This window comes from Scyliorhinus canicula, chromosome 2, assembly GCF_902713615.1.
Source record: "Scyliorhinus canicula chromosome 2, sScyCan1.1, whole genome shotgun sequence".
Taxonomy (NCBI): domain Eukaryota; kingdom Metazoa; phylum Chordata; class Chondrichthyes; order Carcharhiniformes; family Scyliorhinidae; genus Scyliorhinus; species Scyliorhinus canicula.
In genome coordinates this window covers 166953953-166974005 of record NC_052147.1, presented here as the reverse complement: position 1 = coordinate 166974005, position 20053 = coordinate 166953953, and the positions used below count along the sequence as shown (strand labels likewise).

The following is a 20053-nucleotide window of genomic DNA, read 5'->3' as shown; positions in this document are numbered from 1 at the left end:
ATCGCCACCAGGAGCCAGCGGTACAGTGCCCAGGATATAACTTTCATCAAGTCAGAAGTCCAGCGACTCTTGAGAGAGGGGGTCATCGAGGCCAGCAACAGCCCCTGGAGGGCACAGGTGGTGGTAGTCCGGTCCGGAGGAAAGAACCGGATGGTCATGGATTACAGCCAGACCATACACCGGTTCACACAGCTTGATGCGTATCCCCTTCCCCGCATAGCGGAGATGGTTAATCTGATCGCGCTATACAGGGTTTTCTCCATGGTCTGAATTCCGCCAACCATCATCTTCTCCGCCACCTTCTTCGACACGCCAGACGGAAGCTCCGACCACTGTGCTCCCGGATATACCATCATCGATGACGTCTGTGCCCACTGTACCATCGCCGGAGCTGAGGAGGTCAAAGAGGACGATCAGGCCTCCTGATAGACTGAACATTTGATCCCACATCACCCCCGATGGACTTTGTGATTTTTTAAACAGGGGGTGAATGTGGTGAATGTATTCACCATTTAGGTGATATGCCTTTAAGGTTTGGTGTGATATGCCTTTAAGGCTTGGGTTGGAACCCTGGTGGGCTTACCCCTGGCTCTGCCTCCCCGCGGCTGTATATAATGTTGCGTCCAGTGGGTGGCGCTCAGTTTGTACTGAAGTCTATGGCTCACTAAGTTCTTTGCGTATTAAACATTCATTCACTTGATCTCACTCTCGTGTCATAATTGATGGTATATCACAATGTAACTACATAAGCACCGACATGGGATGAAGCACACAGGGTGTAATGTTAGAAGAGGGTCATTAAGAACAAATTAATCTACACCCCATCATTCTACCTTAATCCATGTAGCTATCCAATAGCCGCTTGAAGGTCCCTAATGTTTCTGACTCAACTACTTCCACAGGCAGTGCATTCCATGCCCCCACTACTCTCTGGGTAAAGAACCTAACTCTGACATCCACCCTATATCTTCTACCATTCCCATTAAATTTATATCCCCTTGTAATGGTTTGTTCCATCTGGGGAAAACGTCTCTGACTGTCTAATCTATTTATTCCCTAGATCATCTTATAAACCTCTATCAAGTCACCCCTCATCCTTCTCCGTTCTAATGACAAAAGGCCTAGCACCCTCAACCTTTCCTCGTAAGACCTACTCTCCATTCCAGGCAACATCCTGGTAAATCTCTTTTGCACATTTTCCAAAGCTTTCACATCCTTCCGAAAATGAGGCAACCAGAACTGCACACAGTACTCCAAATGTGGCCTTTCCAAGGTTTTGTACAGCTGCATCATCACCTCACGGCTCTTAAATTCAATCCCTCTGCTAATGAACGCGAGCACACCATAGGCCTTCTTCTCAGCTCTATCCACTTGAGTGGCAGCTCTCAAAGATCTATGAACATAGACCCCAAGATCTCTCTGCTCCTTCACATTGCCAAGAACCCTACCGTTAACCCTGTATTCCGCAATCATATTTGTACTTCCAAAATGGACAAACTCACACTTTTCAGGGTTAAACTCCATCTGCCATTTCTCAGCCCAGCTCTGCATCCTATCTATGTCTCTTTGCAGCTGACAACAGCCCTCCTCACTATCCACAACTCCACTAATCTCCGTATCGTCTGAAAATTTACTGACCCACCCTTCAACTCCCTCATCCAAGTCATTAATGAAAATCACAAACAGCAGAGGACCCAGAACTGATCCCTGCGGTACACCACTGGTAACTGGGCTCCAGGCTGAATATTTGCCATCCACCACCACTCTCTGACGTCTATCGGTTAGCCAGTTCAATATCCAACTGGCCAAATTTCCCACTATCCCATGCCTCCTTACTTTCTGCATAAGCCTACCATGGGGAACCTTATCAAATGCTTTACTAAAATCCATGTACACCACATCCACTGCTTTACCTTCATCCACGTGCTTGGTCACCTCCTCAAAGAATTCAATATGACTTGTGAGGCAAGACTTACCCCTCACAAATCCGTGCTGACTATCCCTAATCAAGCAGTGTCTTTCCAGATGCTTAGAAATCCTATCCCTCAGTACCCGTTCCATTACTTTGCCTACCACCGAAGTAAGACTAACTGGCCTGTAATTCCCAGGGTTATCCCTATTCACTTTTTTGAACAGGGGCACGACATTCGGCACTCTCCAATCCTCTGGTACCACCCCTGTTGACAGTGAGGACGAAAAGATCATTGCCAACGGCTCTGCAATTTCATCTCTTGCTTCCCATAGAATCCTTGGATGGAATGCCACCCTACTGCAAATCCTTAGTGGAGGAAGTTTAGGTGGGGTAAAAAGAGCCCTTATTAACTGTGCAAATTCCAGCAACATCAACAGCGGATTGCACTATTGCCTACTTCACAGCATTTGTGTATCTCATGATTCACACATTTTCTGCTCCTCAAATTACTTATTTCACTGATAATCATATCACCAAGATGCTTGCGGTGAAATATTCTGCATGAGGCCAGCAGATATCTGTGTCGTGATCTTCACTTGAGTGTGTATAGAAGGGGCTGATGGGAAATGGAAATACCACCAGGGGGCAGCACAGGGACGTATAAGAGTGACGCCGAAGGCCCTCCCCCTCACTTTGGCTGAAGAGACGGTGAGGAGAACAGGGACGGAAGTGAGCTCAGGGCTGCTAGTGTGGTCAGGCCTAGTTGCAGAGCATAGAGAAGTGTAACCTTTACAAGTGCAGTTCTGTAGGCAAGAGCTCACGCAATCATTTAAGTTGTGTAGCACGATAAATCTTCCTTCAACTACTGGACGACTTCTAGCATTCTTTCCAGTAACATAACAATCGGGACTGTTTTGCACAATCGCTCTGAAGTAAAAATAAGTGAATTAAATCAGATGGCAGTGTAATAGAAGGGATTTTATTATGCTGACAAATCTTTTACAGTGACAGACTAGAAATTTCTCATTCGCCTGAAAGATCCAATAGTTGAGCAAGAGGCACCCCAGTCGCTGTATCTCCTGTATTCACCGGGTTTCATGAAGTACTGTCGGCCTCTGTAGTTGGGATGTTCATAGAAGTTCCAGTAACCGTCCATCACATGGCAGGAGTGGATGTCACGGTAACGGAAACGATCGTAGACAGATGGACAGTCATCCATGAATTCCATCATCTGTCCTCCAAAGTCAGGTCTCTCGTAAATCTTCATTCTGTAGGAATCTCCTTGGTGCTATAATAGAAATGTGATGGTATTACTGATGAAACTACAAATACAGATTTGATAGATGTACTGTTAGGTAATGAGTTAGTGGTCATAAGAGGCTGTGGGCATCTGTCTATTAGAGAAAGAGGGAGTGAGACAAACGACTATATAGTTTGAGGAATGCCACCCCACTGCAAATATGGGGCAAGGCAAGGGGCCAACCCTTCATCGACTATCACAGGGATCGAACACACACCATTGGCATCAGTCTCCACCACACCTGTCTGAGCTAACCCCTACCACCACATTCTATGATTTTGCATATGTAGAGAAAGAGAAACATTGTAAAGGAAGGATTTTAATGGAGCCCTGATGATGACATCAACAATGAGAACAAAGCTGAGGTAATTTACTAACATCGATTCAAGAGGTTGATTATCTTTTAGACTTGTTACCAACAAGCAGCTCCTATCTAATTTTAAACAGTTAATCAGCGATGTGTGTGTAAGAGTGCACAGGGCTGATATTAGTTGGTGCACACAGACAGAGGTTTATCAATATCAGTAATAATCTGTATATATTTCTGTTTCCTATTGAGATCGGCTTGTTTCTCTGTTTCTCTGTGTGGGAACAACTTTCTCTTTCCTAGAAAGTATTAAACATTTACAATAAGATAGAGTGAGTAGGCATATGTCTGTCACCACATTGTTGCCAATCATGTCTCAGTCTATCTGCAGCTGGCCTTATTATTTTCGGCAATGTCAATGCATCAATGTGGATTTCAGTTCTCTGATTAATTACAAATAAATGTATCCAATATATCCCAAATATTCTTGCATGTTGCAATAGGTTGTCGACATGACACCCAGTACTAACTTTCCAGTTTGCACTACTGCTGATTTAACGATAAACTCGTCCACTTTAACAACAACTGCAAACTTCCAAGGGCTCATGCTAACTTCAGGCAGTGTCAGAAAGACATGTCAGTGGATTGGTAAATCAGGCTGGATGTTTGAGAAGCACGCAATTAACTACCTGTTAACCACCACCAACCAAAGTTAAAATCAGTCCTGCCAAAACAGCTGATGACTCTTCAGGGCTAATGTGCACAAAGTCAAATGTTGAGCACACTGATCATTTTCCTGATATCCATTTGGGGAGAATCACAAAAAAGCGACTTACATATGGGTAGGTGCGACATGAACCGATGCTGTCATTGAATCCCATCCAACGCTGGTAGTCAGGATATTCTCCCCTGCTCAGAACATACTGGTATCCCATGTAATTGGGTTTCTCATACATCACCCACCAGTCACTGTCAACACGGATGGAGTTACAGCGGCTGAAGTAAGAGGACAGGTCAGCACAGTCACTGCTGCACTCATAGTGCCGACCCTGGAAGTTCCTGTCCTCGTAAAAGATAATCTGTGGAAAGAAACAGGTTTGTAAATCAATAATTTCTCAGAGTAGGGAATACTTAATGAAGAATTCCAATTCAATATATAAACTCCGATTTATACTTGCCTTTCCCATTTTGAGCTCAGAGTTCGAGCTGAGTAACTGACTGTGTTTCACCACTTCACACAGCTTGGTATTTATATGTTGGACAGAATTGCCTCCCTGGACTGTACTTTTGTTATTTTAATGATTGCAATAGTTTGAACTCAGCACAAAGGCAGCAAAACACATGTCACATACACTCATTGTAAAGAAAACCATTTTAAAGCACCTCTGCATCAGTGAATGTCTTTTGCCTCAATGTCATTTTAATTGTTGTGTGGAGAAGGCAACAATTCATTGGAATCCATTGTGTTCTGGGTATTCTGGGTATCGTACAACTACCGAAATTCCCAAACAGTTGTCATTTCACATTCAACCAGTTATGTTCCCAATACTTCAGTTTGATGACTGAGGTCTGAAATCGACTCTTAAACTGGTACAACCCACGTCAATGGGTTGATGTATAAGTGTCTGTGTATTCATATTGCACATTGTGACCAAAACGTATGAACTTTATTAGGTGCAATTACCACAGTGTTGTCGTGGCATTTATTAGACCGGATTATAGTCCATACTGGGTTCCATATTTTAATCAGTGTCCTTTTTTGCTGCTAATGATAATATTTGATAATATTTGAAATATTCATTTTGTAATATGAAATGATAATAATTGTCACAAAGTGCTTGGAGTCATTCAGTTATATTTGGATTGGTGCATAGTATAAACTCACATTGGACACAGGAGGAGATTTTTCTGTCCATTCAGTCGGTCTGGCTCTCTATGAGCAATCCATTCAGCTCCACTCCCCCACTTGATCCCCGGAACCTGCAGGTTTATTTCCTTCAAGTACCCTCCCAACTTTCTTTCAAACTCCTTGATTGATTCTGCTTAAAGCTCCTTTGCTCCAAGGATAACAACCCTAATTTTTTTCTCACCTATCCTTAGAACTGAAATACCCCATTCCTGGATCCATACTCAAGAACAGGTTCTTCCCTACTGCCATCAGACTTTTGAATGCACCTACCTCGTGTTAAGTTGATCTTTTCTCGACATCTTGCTATAACTGTAACATTATATTCTGCAGTCTCTCTTTCCTTCCCTATGTACGGTATGCATTGTTTGTACAGCATGCAAGAAACAATACTTTTCATTGTATACTAATACCTGTGACAATAATAAATCAAATCAAAATTAAATACTGGAAATCATTTCCACGCCCTTTGAAGGACCCTTGCATTTAAATCAAAGGTATACTGTGAGATGGAGAGAATGGAAAGCTGAAGTTAAATTTACTTTGGATTAGAACAGTAAACTGGGTTTCCACAAGGAGTGGAAAAATCAACTTCCAAATGGAGCATTCGGTTCTTTGAGATCATGGGGTGTTAAAATTCAGATTAATCTATGGATTTCCTATGGATCCAGAATGGGAAAAATCCCCAGAGCAACAGAGAAATTGATGCACTGTTTGATACATCAGATACAGTAATTTCTTTTTCTTATATAAAGGTAAGCGTGAAAGTTACTCAGAAATAAAATCAGACTCCATCTCATGACATTGAATGAGCAGGGGACTTAATACACCTGAAGTAGTGTCACTAGATCAACCTGTAATTGTCAGATTAGCTGGGGAGTGCAGGCAAGGAGAAAACTTTCTAAGAAGGTCAGATATGCAGAGAAGAAGGATTGCTGGAAATTTGGCTGAAGGGACATATCTTTTCCACATGTGTTTAAGTGGAAGAAAACTGCAGGAATTTGGGCAGCACAGTAGCACAAGTGGATAGCACTGTGGCTTCACAGCGCCAGGGTCCCAGGTTCGATTCCCCGCTGGGTCACTGTCTGTGAGGAGTCAGCACGTTCTCCACGTGTGTGCGTGGGTTCCCTCCGGGTGCTCCGGTTTCCTCCCACAGTCCAAAGACATGCAGGTTAGGTGGATTGGACATGGTAAATTGCCCTTAGTGTCCAAAAACGGTTAGGAGAGGTTATTAGGTTACGGGGATAGGGTGGAAGTGAAGGCTTAATTTGGGTCAGTGCAGACTTGATGGGCCGAATGGCCTCCTTCTGCACTGTATGTTCTATGTTCTAATTTGGAGCTACAGATTACTAAGGTGCCATGGACTGCTGCTATGAATGCCCCATGCTTCCTTCAGTCTTTAGTCGAAAAGGACAAAGTATGAGGAGACATTTGGGCAGCTGCCGGCAGAATCTATTGCCACATTATATGGAGAAAACAGGGGCAGGATTCTCTCAGCCCCCGCCGGTTCGGAGAATCGCTGGGTTGGGCGCGATTTGTGCGACAAAGCCCCAACACCGGCCTACCGATTCTCCGGTGAACGGAGAGCCGGTGCCATTGGCGCCGGCGTGGTCGGCGCGGCGCCGGGCGGGGGCCGCTCGACACGGTCGCCCCCGGCAATTCTCCGCCCGGGATGGGTCGAGTGGCCGCCCAAAAATGCCCGAGTCCCACCGGTGCCGTTCACATCTGGCCTTACCTGCCGGGCCCTCAGCATCCATCCTGTTGGGGGCAGCCTGGTAGGGGGGGGGGGTTCAACTCCGGGGGTTGGGGGGGGGGGGCCTCCACCGTGGCCTGACCCGCAATCGGGGCTTACCGATCGGTGGGCTGGCCTCTCCTGGTGGGGCCTCTTTTGCTCCGCGCCGCCCCCTGCAGCCTTACGCCATGTTGCGTCGGGACTGGCAGAGAGAAGGAAGGTACCGTGCATGCGCAGACCCGCAGTATCGGCAGCTGGAGTGGCGTGAGTCGCTCCAGTGCCGTGCTGGTCCCCTGGAGGGCAGAGGATTCGCTATACTTAGCAGTCCCATGAAGCCGTCGTTAAACTCTCCAGTTTTTACGATGGCGTCAACACTCTGCCGTCAGATGGGAGAATCACGCCCCAGATCGTCTGTGTTCCCATCAGGTGGGTTTCTGACAACACTGAGTTGAAAATGAAGAATCGTATGTATCACAGTTTGGAGCTCTTGTCAACACATTCTTTATACTGTCAGTGTTTCTTAATTAAACTGAATCCCCAAACTGAACTGAAGATTGTGGCCGGAATTCTCCGACGCCCCACTGGGTCGAAGAATCGGCGCAGCGCCGTGTGAATCTCGCCGCTCCGCCCCGGCGCCGGGACGCAATTCTCTGCATAGCGAAGAATCAACGCCATCGGCGCCGCCATGGTCGGCTCGGCGTTGTCGGGGTATGCGCTGACTCGCCGGCCTGGCCAGCGTGCTGATTCTCCGGCCTGGATGGCCAAGCGGCCATTACAAAACAATCCGAGTCTCGCCGGCGCCGTTCTAACATCCTCTGAGCCGGTGGGACCTCAGCGTTGAAGGGTCCGGGGGCGGCCTGTGCGGGGGAGGGGGGGCGGTCTCCGATCCCAGGGGGGGGCCTTCGCAGGCGCCTGGCCCGCGATCGGGGCCCACCAATCGGCGGGCCGGCCTCTCTGGCTGGGGGCCTACTTTCCTCCGCGCCGGCCGCTGTAGTCCTGCACCATTTGGTGTTGGGACGTTGGGGAAGAAGGCAGGTAATTAAGTCTTTACAGATTCAGAGAGAGGGGTAACCCCAGGTTATAGAGGTGTGAATTGTCACAAGCAGGGAAGTTGGTAGGATTTTGCAAGCCCAGGCCAGATGGTGGCGGATGAATGTAATGCGACATGAATCCCAGATCCCGGCTGAGGCCGTACTCATGTGTGCAAAACTTGGCTATAAGTTTCTGCTCAGCGATTTTGCATTGTCACGCATCCTGTAGGCCGCCTTGGAGAATGCTTACTCGGAGATCAGAGGCTGAATGCCCTTGACTGCTGAAGTGTTCCCCAACAGGAAGGAAACATTCCTTTTTAAAAAAAAATTTAGATTAGATAATTATTTTTTCCAATTTAAGGGGCAATTTAGCGTGGCCAATCCACCTATCCAGCATATTTTTTGGGTTGTGGGGGTGAAACCCACGCAAACACAGGGAGAAAGTGCAAACCCCACATGGACAATGACCCAGGGCCGGGATTCGAACCCGGGTCCTCAGCGCCGTGAGGCAGCAATGCTAACCACTGTGCCACCATGCTGCCCGGAAGGAAACATTCCTGCCTGGCTATTGTCGTGCGATGTTCGTTCATCCGTTGTCACAGCGTCTGCATGGTCTCGCCAATGTACCACGCTTCGGGACATCCTTTCCTGCAGCGTATGAGGTAGACAACGTTGGCCGAGTCGCACGAGTATGTACCGCGTAACTGGTGGGTGGTATTCTCACGTGTAATGGTTGTACCCCTGTCGATAATCTGGCGCGTTTTGCAGAGATTGCCATGGCAGGGTTGTGAAGTATCGTGGTTGATGTTCTGAAGGCTGGATAGTTTTCTGCAAACAAAGGTTTGTTTGGGGTTGCGCGGTTGTTTGCACATATTGTGAGCTATTTTGAGCACCGATGTGCTGGCCTTGAAGGGAGTCCAAAGGAGGTTCCCAAGCATGATCCAGAAATTAAGAGCTTTTCATATGAGGAACGACTGAGGACTCTGGTCCATACTCGTAGTGCAGAGGGATTTCATTGAAACTTACGAATACTGAGAGGCCTAGATAGAGTGGACATGGAGAGGATGTTTCCACTGGTAGGAAAGACTAAAGCCCGAGGACACAGCCTCAGATTGAAGTTATCCTTTATAACTGAAATGAGGAGGAATTTCTTCAGCCAGAGGGTGGTGAATCTGTGGAACTCATTGCGGCAGAAGGCTGTGACCCAAGTCACTGATTGTCTTTCAGACAGGTCTATAAGTTAGGTTCTTGATTCATAAAGAGATCAGGGATTACGGGGAGAAGGCAGGAGAATGGGGATGAGAAACCTATCAGGGGGTAAAGCGGGAAAGTGGAGCTCAGGATTATATCAGATCAGCCATGATCTCATTGAATGGCGGAGCAGACTCGATGGGCTGAGTGGCCTACTTCTGCTCCAATGTCTTATAGTCTTCTAGTCTAATTCTGTAGCCATGTGGCATGCATACCGAGCATCAGTTAACAGGTTATTGCTGAGTAAGTACAATTTGATAGTGCAGTCTATGACACCTTTTATTACTTTACTGATGATTGAGAGTAAACTGACGGAGCGGTAATTGGCCAGATTGGATTTGACCTGCTTTCTTATGGACAGAACATACATAGACAATTTTCCACAATGTTGGGTCAATTCCACTTTGTAGGTTTCAACGAAAAGCAAGGCTAGAGATACGAGTAGTTCAGAAGCACAAGTCAACCAGGGCCTGTAGTCTTTGTGCTCATTGTGCTCAGCTGTTTCTTGATATTATGTGAGTAGATTTAATTTGTGATTTTGGGGAGGCTGACATGAATCATTCACTTGGCATTTCACACTGAAGTTTGTTACAAACACTTCATTTTGCGCCACTATCATTCAGAATAGCGATAATTGTACACCCTTCTCCTCCTGTTGTTTAATTATGTGACACGACTGACAACTAGATTTAGCAGGTGATGCGACCATCAATTCACACTAGATGCTGAGTAGAAGTGAACAGTGGTTTTAATACGCTAGATCTGTGCCTGCCTGCGGCTGCTCTGTACTGAGTGCCGCTTACAGGCTGCAGATCTATATACCTCTCCCGAGGGGGCGGAGCTACAGGCGGACCTATAAGGGCATCAACATAATACAATACAATGTTAGGCAATACAATGGTGAATGGTAGCAGTAATACATTCACCACAGCAGGACTGCAGTGTTTTGATTTGATGTGCTGTCTCTGTGATTGCTTAGTGCTGTCTATGACATGCTGCTTATGCTGCTTAACATGTTTGTGGTACCATTTTGTACTTTCTCAGGTTGGCATCTCTTTTCTATGTGGCTTCAGGTAAACTGAACTTGTTAAAATATGAAACTGAGTCTGGACTGTAACAAACAACACCCTAACAACATTGCTGAGTATGCACTGTAAGAAACAACACCCCTCAACACTGCAGTCACAATATCATTCACCAATAGATTCAGAAACAGCTTCTTTCCCGCTGTTACCAGACTCCTGAATGACCCTCTTATGGATTGAGTTGTTCTTTCAAAATATCTTCACTAGCGACGTAGCACTATACTCCGTACGCACAAATGAATATGGTTGTGGTGGTTGGAGGTTAATCCTCTCAGTTCCAGGGCATCAGTGCAGTAGTTCCCCTGGATAATGTCCCAGAGTCAACCATCTTCAACTGATTCATCATTGACCTCCCTTCCATCATAGGGTCAGAAGTGGGGATGATTGCGGATGACTGCCAGCACCATTTGTTCAGCACCATTCGAGACTCCTCAGATAATGAAGCCAGGGACTGGTTTAGCACAGGGCTAAAGAGCAGGCTTTTAAAGCAGACCAAGGCAGGCCAGTAGCATGGTTCAATTCCCATGCCAGCCTCCCCGAACAGGCGCCGGAATGTGGCGACTGGGGGCTTTTCGCAGGAACTTCATTTGAAGCCTACTTGTGACAATAAGCGATTTTCACTTCATTTCATTTCATTTCATGCACAAATTGCTGATCCTGATATGCTGTCCGTCATGCTTCGCTGAGCCCAAGTTGATGCCTCAGCACGATGGAATTGGTAGAGTCAGGAACATATTCACTGGAGTTTGTAATAGTGAAAAGAGATCTCATAGAAACTTCTAAAATTCTAACAGGATTAGATCATAGAATTTACAGTGCAGAAGGAGGCCATTCGGCCCATCAAGTCTGCACCGGTCTTGGAAAGAGCACCCTACCCAAGGTCCACACCTCCACCCTATCCCCATAACCCAGTAATCCCACCCAATACTAAGGGCAATTTTGGACACTAAGGGCAATTTAGCATGGCCAATCCACCTAACCTGCACATCTTTGGACTGTGGGAGGAAACCGGAGCACCCAGAGGAAACCCACGCACACACGGGGAGGATGTGCAGACTCTGCACAGACAGTGACCCAAACCGGGAATCGAACATGGGACCCTGGAGCTGTGAAGCAATTGTGCTAACCACAATGCTACCGTGCTGCCCTTAGAGAGGGTAGATGCGGAAAGAATGTTCCCGATGGTGGGGTAGTCCAGAACCAGAGATCACGGTTGGAGGATACGACCTTTTACGACTGAGGTGAGGAGAAATTTCTACAACCAGAGAGTGGTGAATCTGTGGAATTCACTACCACAAAAATTAGTTGAGGCGAAAACATTCGGCGGGATTTTCTGTCGGCCAACACCAAAATCGGAAACGCGATTTGGAGAACTATTGGTTCCAACGCTGAAATCGCAGCGGTTCTGATTTCATGCCAAATCGCCTTCTCCGTCGCCTCGACAGCGGTGTTAATGCGTTCCAGAACACACATACAGTAAACACCGTTTAGATATCACTAGCGGGCTCGACTCGGCATCCTCCGGGGCCTCCGCAATTCTCCGTCTCTGATGGGCCTAATTCCTGACAGTGGGGTTGACTTGTGCTTTTAAAACTCATGAAGCCAGTGTTGTGGCTGAAGTAGGACAGAGAGCGGCTGTGGTGTGGGGGGCGGCCCTGTCTGTGCGGGGGTGTGGGGGGGGGGGGGGGGGGGGGGGGGAGGTTGATGGGGGAACGAAGCATGTGGCCGGGGTGACCCCCCACGGGACTGGGAATGTGTCCAGCCATGGGCCTCTATTGCCGCAGCCTGCAAGGCAGCCTTGCTGTGCATCCCACTGACCATCCCTATGGTGGGGTATCACTGCATGGGTGATCCCACCTCCCAGTTGCTACCCTCCAGCCCACCGTGCCCACAACCCATCCTCCACCATACCACCACCACCACCCCCACCCAACCGGCCACCACCTGGTGGCAGGGCATTAGGCGGCCCCCCAGAGCAATGGCCACTGTACTCCCTACAGCGGCCCCTGCCCGGGGCCGCAGAACGTACCACAGGCAAGCGCAGCGCCAGACTACGGTACTGCTGGCAGCAGGGACGAGCGCCAGGGCAAAGTCCCCACGGTGCCGGGCTCCGAAGGGGCCAGGGGTTTGGAGATGGGGGAAGGGACATCTAGGGGCAGAGTCTGCAATGCCACCCGGGGGCACCTTGTAGCCCATTGGACACGTTTGGATACGAGGGTATGCACCATGCTAACACGTCAACATTTCACCCCATGCAGACAATGGATATTGAAATTCAGCCATCAATGGTGGCCTTCTTCCCAGTCGCTGGAGCCCTGGAGGATGCCCTGCAGCGATACGAGCTGCGCTGCTGGAGGAGGAGGAAGCAGCAAAAGCGGAGCATGCAGCAGCAGAGCGTGCAGCAACGGAGACGGCCTCAGAGGAATGCAGGGCTGATTTAGCACACGGCTAAATCGCTGGCTTTGAAAGCAGACCAAGGCAGGGCAGCAGCATAATTCCCCTACCAGCCTCCCTGAGCAGGCGCCGGAACGTGGCGACTAGGGCTTTTTCACAGTAACTTCATTATGAAGCCTCCTTGTGACAATAAGAGATTTTCATTTTTTTCATTTCAGGAGGCCGCCGCCCAGGATGGAGAAACGACCGACCAACAGAAGGAGGAATTGCAAAGGAGGCCTGAGGCCTAGCGTGTACCAACAGTGCCTGATATTTGAGGACCTGCCGGACTGGGCATGCCGCCGCAGACTCTGGCTGAGCAGGCGGGCTTATCCCGATGGAGGCCTATGTTCCTCCGGAGACGGCAACCCACGTGCATGCGCGAACTCATGCCAGCCGTGGCACGCATGCGCGAACTCGCTCCGGCCGTTCACGCACCTATATTGGCAGCTGGAGCTGCATGAAGCGCTCCAGTGCTGTGCTGGCCCCTGTGCAGCTAGGGGCCAGATAATGCCGTGATTAAATGCTCCGGCGTTTTCACCGATTGTGTAAGGTCAAGACGGAATTAGATATAGCTCTTGGGGGCAGCATGGTGACGCAGTGGGTTAGCTCTGTTGCCTCATGGCGCCGAGGTCCCAGGTTCGATCCCGGCTCTGGGTCACTGTCCATGTGGGGTTTGCACATCCTCCCCGTGTTTGCGTGGGTTTCACCCCCACAACCCAAAGATGTGCAAGGTAGGTGGATTGAACACACTAAATTGCCCCTTAATTGGAAAAAAAAATGAAGTGGGTACTCTAATTTAAAAAAAAAGATATAGCTCTTGGGGCTAAAAGGATCAAGGGATATGGGGGAAGGTGGGCTTAGGGTATTGAACTTGGTGATCATTCAGGGTCATAATAAATGTCGGAGCAAGCTGGAAGGGCAAAATGGCCTCCTCCTGCTTCTATTTTCTATGTATGTTTCCATGTATGAATATGTGGTGAAATACATTTCTCCTGCTGCTGATGGCCCACAGTACCTCACACAAGTGCCTATCTTGAGCTGATTCTGAGCCCATCCCAAAAGCACAGTTACGTGCCACACAACATGATGGAGGGCATTCACAATGTGAAGATGTGACCCAATCTCCACAAAGACTGTGCGGAGACCACACTTACGAATATTATCATGAACAGATACACTTAGAATGGGTAAGCCGGTGAGGATGATGCCAAGGTGGTTTCACCCTCACGTCAGTTCTTTCACCATCTGCCACAAGTTTAGACTGGAGATATGTTCGTCAGCACTCAGTCAGCTTGCTCTGGTGCTACTACGGTTTGAAGACTCCCACCCAAAGTGCATTCTTTGCCATTTCAATTCTCAATGTCTCTTCTAAATACTGTTCAAGGTGAAGAAGTACTTATTCATCAATTGAGGGATGGCGGTAGATGGCAGATTGGAAAGTAGAGAAAAGAAAAAAGGAAGGAAGGAAGGAATTTTTCATTTATAAAGAAACTTTTGCAATCTCTTCACTCTTTGTAATATATGAATTAGTCATCAGCTAATAACTGAAATAGATTTCTTCAAGTAAAACCACTTAAGATATTTCTGTCATGGGATATAGTTCCCAATGTGTGTTTGATTGAATGAATCACAATCTCTTGGACTATTCTCTGTACGCCTGCCTCTGTAATACTTCCAGTAGACTACCCACCCAGCCACATCCTCTGAAGATCTCCTGAGCACTAGCCTTGTTATTGCATTTTTTCTCTAGATTTTCTCCTGTGCCCCCATGCCCAGTTCAAGTTCATTTTGTTTTGAGCATCATCTGATGATCCCCTGAGCCTTGTATGACTAAATTTAATGACAAAGTTCCCTTTTTGGCTTCCATTTTGTGGGACATTCTTAATGGTTTTCTCTCCTCTGGTATTGTCCCCCCTTCACCACTCCTGTGCGCAAGAAACTTCAGAACGGGAAAGTGCTGGGAGTGTGATCCACATCTTTTACAAGTTCACGGTTTTCCAGCCTACAGACTCACTAGTGGCATTCCGTATCGGACAATAATCAAACTGGGAGAAGGAGCCTGTGGTTCCCATAAATACAAACTTCAGCAACCTCAACAGGGATGGCAGGATTGACCTGCCCTCACATTTTTGACAGGATCTTGCCCACAATTTTTCTGCTTCTGTATTTTCTCACTTTAATGATAACCTCATAACTTATAAAATATTCTGGATGTGAACATCAGATAGAGCACTTTGTTTGGACAATTTAAACAAGCATCCAAAAATAAGTGATTTAAACAAAGTGGCAATGTAATAGAATGTATTTTATTATGTTGACAAGTTTTTCAGAAAAGAAGGTCACATTTAACCGTAACAGATTAGAAATCCCTCATGCGTCTGAAAGATCCGATAGTTGAGTTGTAGCCGCCCCAGTCACTGTATCTCTTGTATTCACCGGGTCTCATGAAGTACTGTCGGCCTCTGTAGTTGGGATGTTCATAGAAGTTCCAGTAACCGTCCATCACATGGCAGGAGTGGATGTCACGGTAACGGAAACGATCGTAGACAGATGGGCAGTCATCCATAAATTCCATCATCTGTCCTCCAAAGTCAGGCCTCTCGTAAATCTTCATTCTGTAGTTTCCACCTCGGTACTGTAAGAGAAATAAAATTAAACTATTAATATACATTTGCTATACGTAGAAAAAGAGAAACATTGTGAAGGAAGGAATATAATGGAGCCCAGATGATGACATCAGCAATGAGAGCAAAGCTGAGATAATTATGACCATTGATTTAATAGGTTGATTATCTTTTAGACTTGTTACACGCAACAGCTCCTATCGAAGTTTAATTGGTTCACACAGACAGAGTTTTATCAATATCAGTAATAATCTGCATATATTTCTGTTTCCTATTGTGATCAGATTATTTCTCTGTTTCTCTGTGTGGGAACAGCTTTCTCTTTCCTAGAAAGTATTAAACATTTACAATAAGGTGAATGGAGTGAGTACGCACATGTCTGTCACCATATTTCCAATCATGTCTGGTCTCTCTGTAGATGAATTTATTGCTTTACATTGTCATCGTGCCAATTTAACTTTCAATTCTAAAAATCTGATTAATTACAAATAAATACATCCAATTATATCCCAGATATTCTTACGTTTTGCAACAAGCTGTCAACGTGACACTCAGACTTAACCAGAGTTGAGTTAGGAACCACAGCAGTTACAAAATTACAAAGGCTGATGCTAACAGAATTAAATGGTGACAGAAAAACATGTCAGGCTGGATGTTTGATAGGCAGGCAATTCACGACCTGTTAACAACCACTGGCCAAAGTTACAATCAAACCTGTCAAAACAGCTGATGGCTCTTCAGAGCTGATATGCACAAAGTCAAATGTTGAGCACACTGATCATTTTCTAAGTCTTAGTTTGGATACAAAATAAAAATCAAAAGCAACTTACGTATGGGTAGGAGCGACATGACCTGATGTTGTCATTGAATCCCATCCAGCGCTGGTAGTCAGGATATTCTCCCCTGCTCAGAACATACTGGTATCCCATGTAATTGGGTTTCTCATACATCACCCACCAGTCACTCTCAACACGGACGGAGTTACAGCGGCTGAAGTAAGGGGACAGGTCAGCACAGTCACTGCTGCACTCATAGTGCCGACCCTGGAAGTTCCTGTCCTCGTAAAAGGTAATCTGTGGAAAAAGTCACAGATTTGTTCATTAATAATTTTCCAAACACAGTAATAAGAATTCCAATGCAATACATGAACTGATTTATCCTTGCCTTCCCCATTTTGAGCTCAGTGGTTTAGCTGAGTAACTGACTATGTTTCACCACTTCACACAGATTGGTATTTATATGTTGGACAGAATTGCCTCCCTGGACTGTACTTTTGTTATTTTAATGATTGCAATAGTTTGAACTCAGCACAAAGGCAGCAAAACACACGTCACATACACTCATTGAAAAGAAAACCATTTTAAAGCACCTGTGTATCAGTGAATGTCTTTTGCCTCAATGTCATTTTAATTGTTGTGTGAATAACGCAAAAGTGAATTGGTATTCATTCATTGTGTTCCGGATACTGTACTTGCACTGAAATTCCCAAACAGGTATCAATACATATTCTGTCAGATATGTTTCCAACATTTCTATGTAAAGATTGCAGCAGACTCCACAACTGGCCAAAATGCAGATACGTATATCCAGAACAATTCCAGCATTCCATATAATAGGCTGATGTGTAGGTGTCAGTGTCACTCAATTTCATATTGTACTCCAAAGCTCCTGTGTCATTTTAATTGTTATGATGTGGAGATGCCGGCGTTGGACTGGGGTGAGCACAGTAAGAAGTCTTACAACACCAGGTTAAAGTCCAACAGGTTTGTTTCAAACACGAGCTTTCGGAGCACGGCTCCTTCTTCACCTGAAGAAGGAGCCGTGCTCCGAAAGCTCGTGTTTGAAACAAACCTGTTGGACTTTAACCTGGTGTTGTAAGATTTTAATTGTTGAGTGAATAGTCGGCTATGTGGTACAAGTGGAAATTCTATGCGGAGGGGAGGGGGCTACCATTTTTCAATCAATTCTATTGGGTGTAATTTAACAAAAACAAAATCTATGTCCAGTTTTGGGCATGTTTAGCAGTGTGTTTCTCAGTGTTTGCAGTGCCAAGAAAGACCTTGGGTGGGATTCTCTGTCCCGCCAGTAGCGGGATTCTCCGCCCTACCAGCTGGCTAATGGGATTTCCCATCATGGGCAGCCCCATGCCATTGGGAAATCCCCGGGTGTGGGTTGCGCTGCTGGGGCAATGGAGAATCCGCGACAGCGGAGACTCCAACCCCCTGTTATTCAAAGGCACTTTGCCATTTTCTTTTTGCCTCGAGGAGTTTCTCTCCACTGAGGCCGCACTTGAGTAATTTCCTGCAGGTGAGCCCAGCAGGAAAGGTTCCATGCAAATCGAGCTGCCATTTTGGAAGATTGACCCAATCTTCCTTTCCCTCTTTCAGAGTGCCACTACCAGTGTACCAGGCTGGCAGTGCCAAGGTGCCCAGGTGCCAGAGGGAAGTGCCAGGGTGCCACTCTGCCCTGCCCTAATCACCCCGGGGTTTCTAATGGCCTGGGAGATTGCACCCCCCGCCCATCCCCCCCCCCAACACCCCCTCTCCCACCCCCCGTGCCATTATGACTGGTCCACCTTTGTGGAAACCAGTACTAAATGGCACCCTGATGCACTCTCCCAGGAGTGGCCGTTAGGCCCTGGGCACCATGAGAAGCCCATAAACACATTTAAATATGCAGATCTGGATATGGGTGAGATCCAGATTGCAACGACCTGCGAGATTTAACAAAATCACGCATGACAAGGCCGTTGAATCGGGCCCTTCACCTCCGATAGGCTGGTGAGCATTTTTCTTTTGTTTCCAAGTTTTAAGTGGCTGCAACTTTTCATTCTGTCAAAATTATCACTTATTAATCCAGGAATCAAATAAAATAAGTAGCATGAAGTTCAACTCAACAGAATACTTTCTTAACTCTGGAAATTTGAGTGAGGAAATTCGATGCAGTGCGGGAGATTAGTAGGTCTACTCTTAGAGAACAAGGATTGGTCTGATAGAGATAGCAAGAGGCAGTGAGAACTGAGTTCAGAGGCATTGGTAGGCAATTTTTTGTTGAGTCTTAAAGTTTTGGGTTTTGAAAACAATTGGACAATAGTTTAAGCTAGGACTGGGACAGTACCTGTATTGCACGAAATTCATAGATAAACTAATTAAATGACTTGCTAGAAAGAGTGCAATTCAGTGGCCTCATTGCCTTTGTGCAATAATGCGACGAGGCTAGTGAATAACAAGAGAGGTGAAAAACATGAATCGCGCCAGGCACCAAACCGTTAGCGATTCAACCGGCCTGCTCATGTAGGCGAAATCGAGATCCTGTCGTAGCGTGGCAAGAAGCCAAAAATCACCACTTAAGCTCTATTTCCACATAATTAATGGGAGCCACCCCATATCCAACAGCCTCCTGTGATCCAGCCGACCCGCCACCAAGTGGTCACGCCGGCGCCGATTAGTGCTCCTATTTAGAAACGTGAACCTGGTGGAAGGGCTGCTGCGGGAAGTTGAGGAGAGGAGTAGCCATTTTCGCTCACAGGCAAAGAACCCAAGAGTACTGGGCTTGCTGCTCAGCTGGGTCCCAGCCAGATGTCGAGTTGGACAGGATTCTCCCAGAGTTGATGCAGATGATAGGACACAGCCGTGACATTCAGGATGGTGTGTCAGCGACACTCCAGCGACTGCCAGGAATATTGGAGGAGTCCCAAAAGCAGACGTAGGAGATGGTGCCGACAAGGCATGACACTGAGGCCAACACTGCTCGGGTGGTGACCGCAGTTGAACACCTGGTGCACGACGTCTGCATCTTGAGTGGTGGTGTCCAAGGCATGGATCAGTGGCTGATGGCCTCGACATCATGTCCCAGTTACTAAGGGACATGTCCCAGATACAGGTGGACATTGCGGAGACACTGCAGAGCATGGCTCAGTCACTGAGGAGCATCGCTGAGGGTGCAACACCATGGTGTAGACAATGGGGAGCTGCCAGGACTGGCAGATGATTCAAAGGCCTCTGGAGCTCACTTCAGCTGGAGAAGATGAGAGTCTCCCTGATCCTCCTCGCATGTTGGACCATTGCCACCACCTGGCCACCATTCTCCGGCTCCTCATCTGGCTCGTCCTCCAGCCCCTCCTGGACCGCTTCAACTCCTCCTCAGAAGAGGAGGCACATCCCTCCTCCTCCTCATCCTTCTCTTTCACCTCCTCCTCCAGCATGTCGCTCTGCTGCTGTGCCAGCTTGTTACCCTGGAGTGGTCCTCGAGGACACCGAGGATCTTCCAGTGCCCCAGGATGTAGCTGTCATGCACGTTCCCCCAGGTAGTGGGCACACAAAGAGCTAGTGGTCACACATGATCTGAACATTCAGGGAGCGGTACCATTTCCTCTCACCATATAGCACTACCTGAATACCTGGGCGGCATGCATGCCATCGATCATTCTCCTGGACCTGGAGCATTCCGGTCATGGCACCAAATCATGC

The 20053-nt window shown here is 47.1% G+C and overlaps 2 protein-coding genes across 2 annotated transcripts; both read right to left on the bottom strand.

Annotated features, from left to right (window-relative positions):
* Positions 1–2869: 2869 nt before the first annotated feature.
* Positions 2870–5727, bottom strand: LOC119962293 (gamma-crystallin S-1-like). Its single transcript, XM_038790282.1, has 4 exons — positions 5699–5727; positions 4698–4803; positions 4356–4598; positions 2870–3200 (listed from the first exon to the last, which is right to left on the bottom strand). The coding sequence occupies exons 1-4, from the start codon at positions 5725–5727 to the stop codon at positions 2925–2927; spliced, it is 654 nt and encodes a 217-aa protein (XP_038646210.1). The 3' UTR covers positions 2870–2924.
* A 9517-nt stretch (positions 5728–15244) lies between these two features.
* On the bottom strand, positions 15245–16812 carry LOC119961605 (gamma-crystallin S-1-like). The gene is made up of 3 exons (XM_038788902.1): positions 16749–16812; positions 16415–16657; positions 15245–15595 (listed from the first exon to the last, which is right to left on the bottom strand). The coding sequence occupies exons 1-3, from the start codon at positions 16755–16757 to the stop codon at positions 15320–15322; spliced, it is 528 nt and encodes a 175-aa protein (XP_038644830.1). The 5' UTR covers positions 16758–16812; the 3' UTR covers positions 15245–15319.
* Between the last annotated feature and the right edge of the window lie 3241 nt (positions 16813–20053).

Bases quoted from the DNA above. Each gene is read 5' to 3' on its own strand.
- LOC119962293 (XM_038790282.1), bottom strand. From the start codon at position 5,727: ATGTCGAGAAAAGATCAACTTAACACGAG. The intron at 4,804-5,698 runs GTAGGTGCATTC...AAATAACAAAAG, and splicing joins AAAGATCAACTTAACACGAG to TACAGTCCAGGGAGGCAATT. The intron at 4,599-4,697 runs GCAAGTATAAAT...TTCTTTCCACAG, and splicing joins CTGAGCTCAAAATGGGAAAG to ATTATCTTTTACGAGGACAG.
- LOC119961605 (XM_038788902.1), bottom strand. The intron at 15,596-16,414 runs GTAAGTTGCTTT...TTTCTCTTACAG, and splicing joins CATGTCGCTCCTACCCATAC to TACCGAGGTGGAAACTACAG.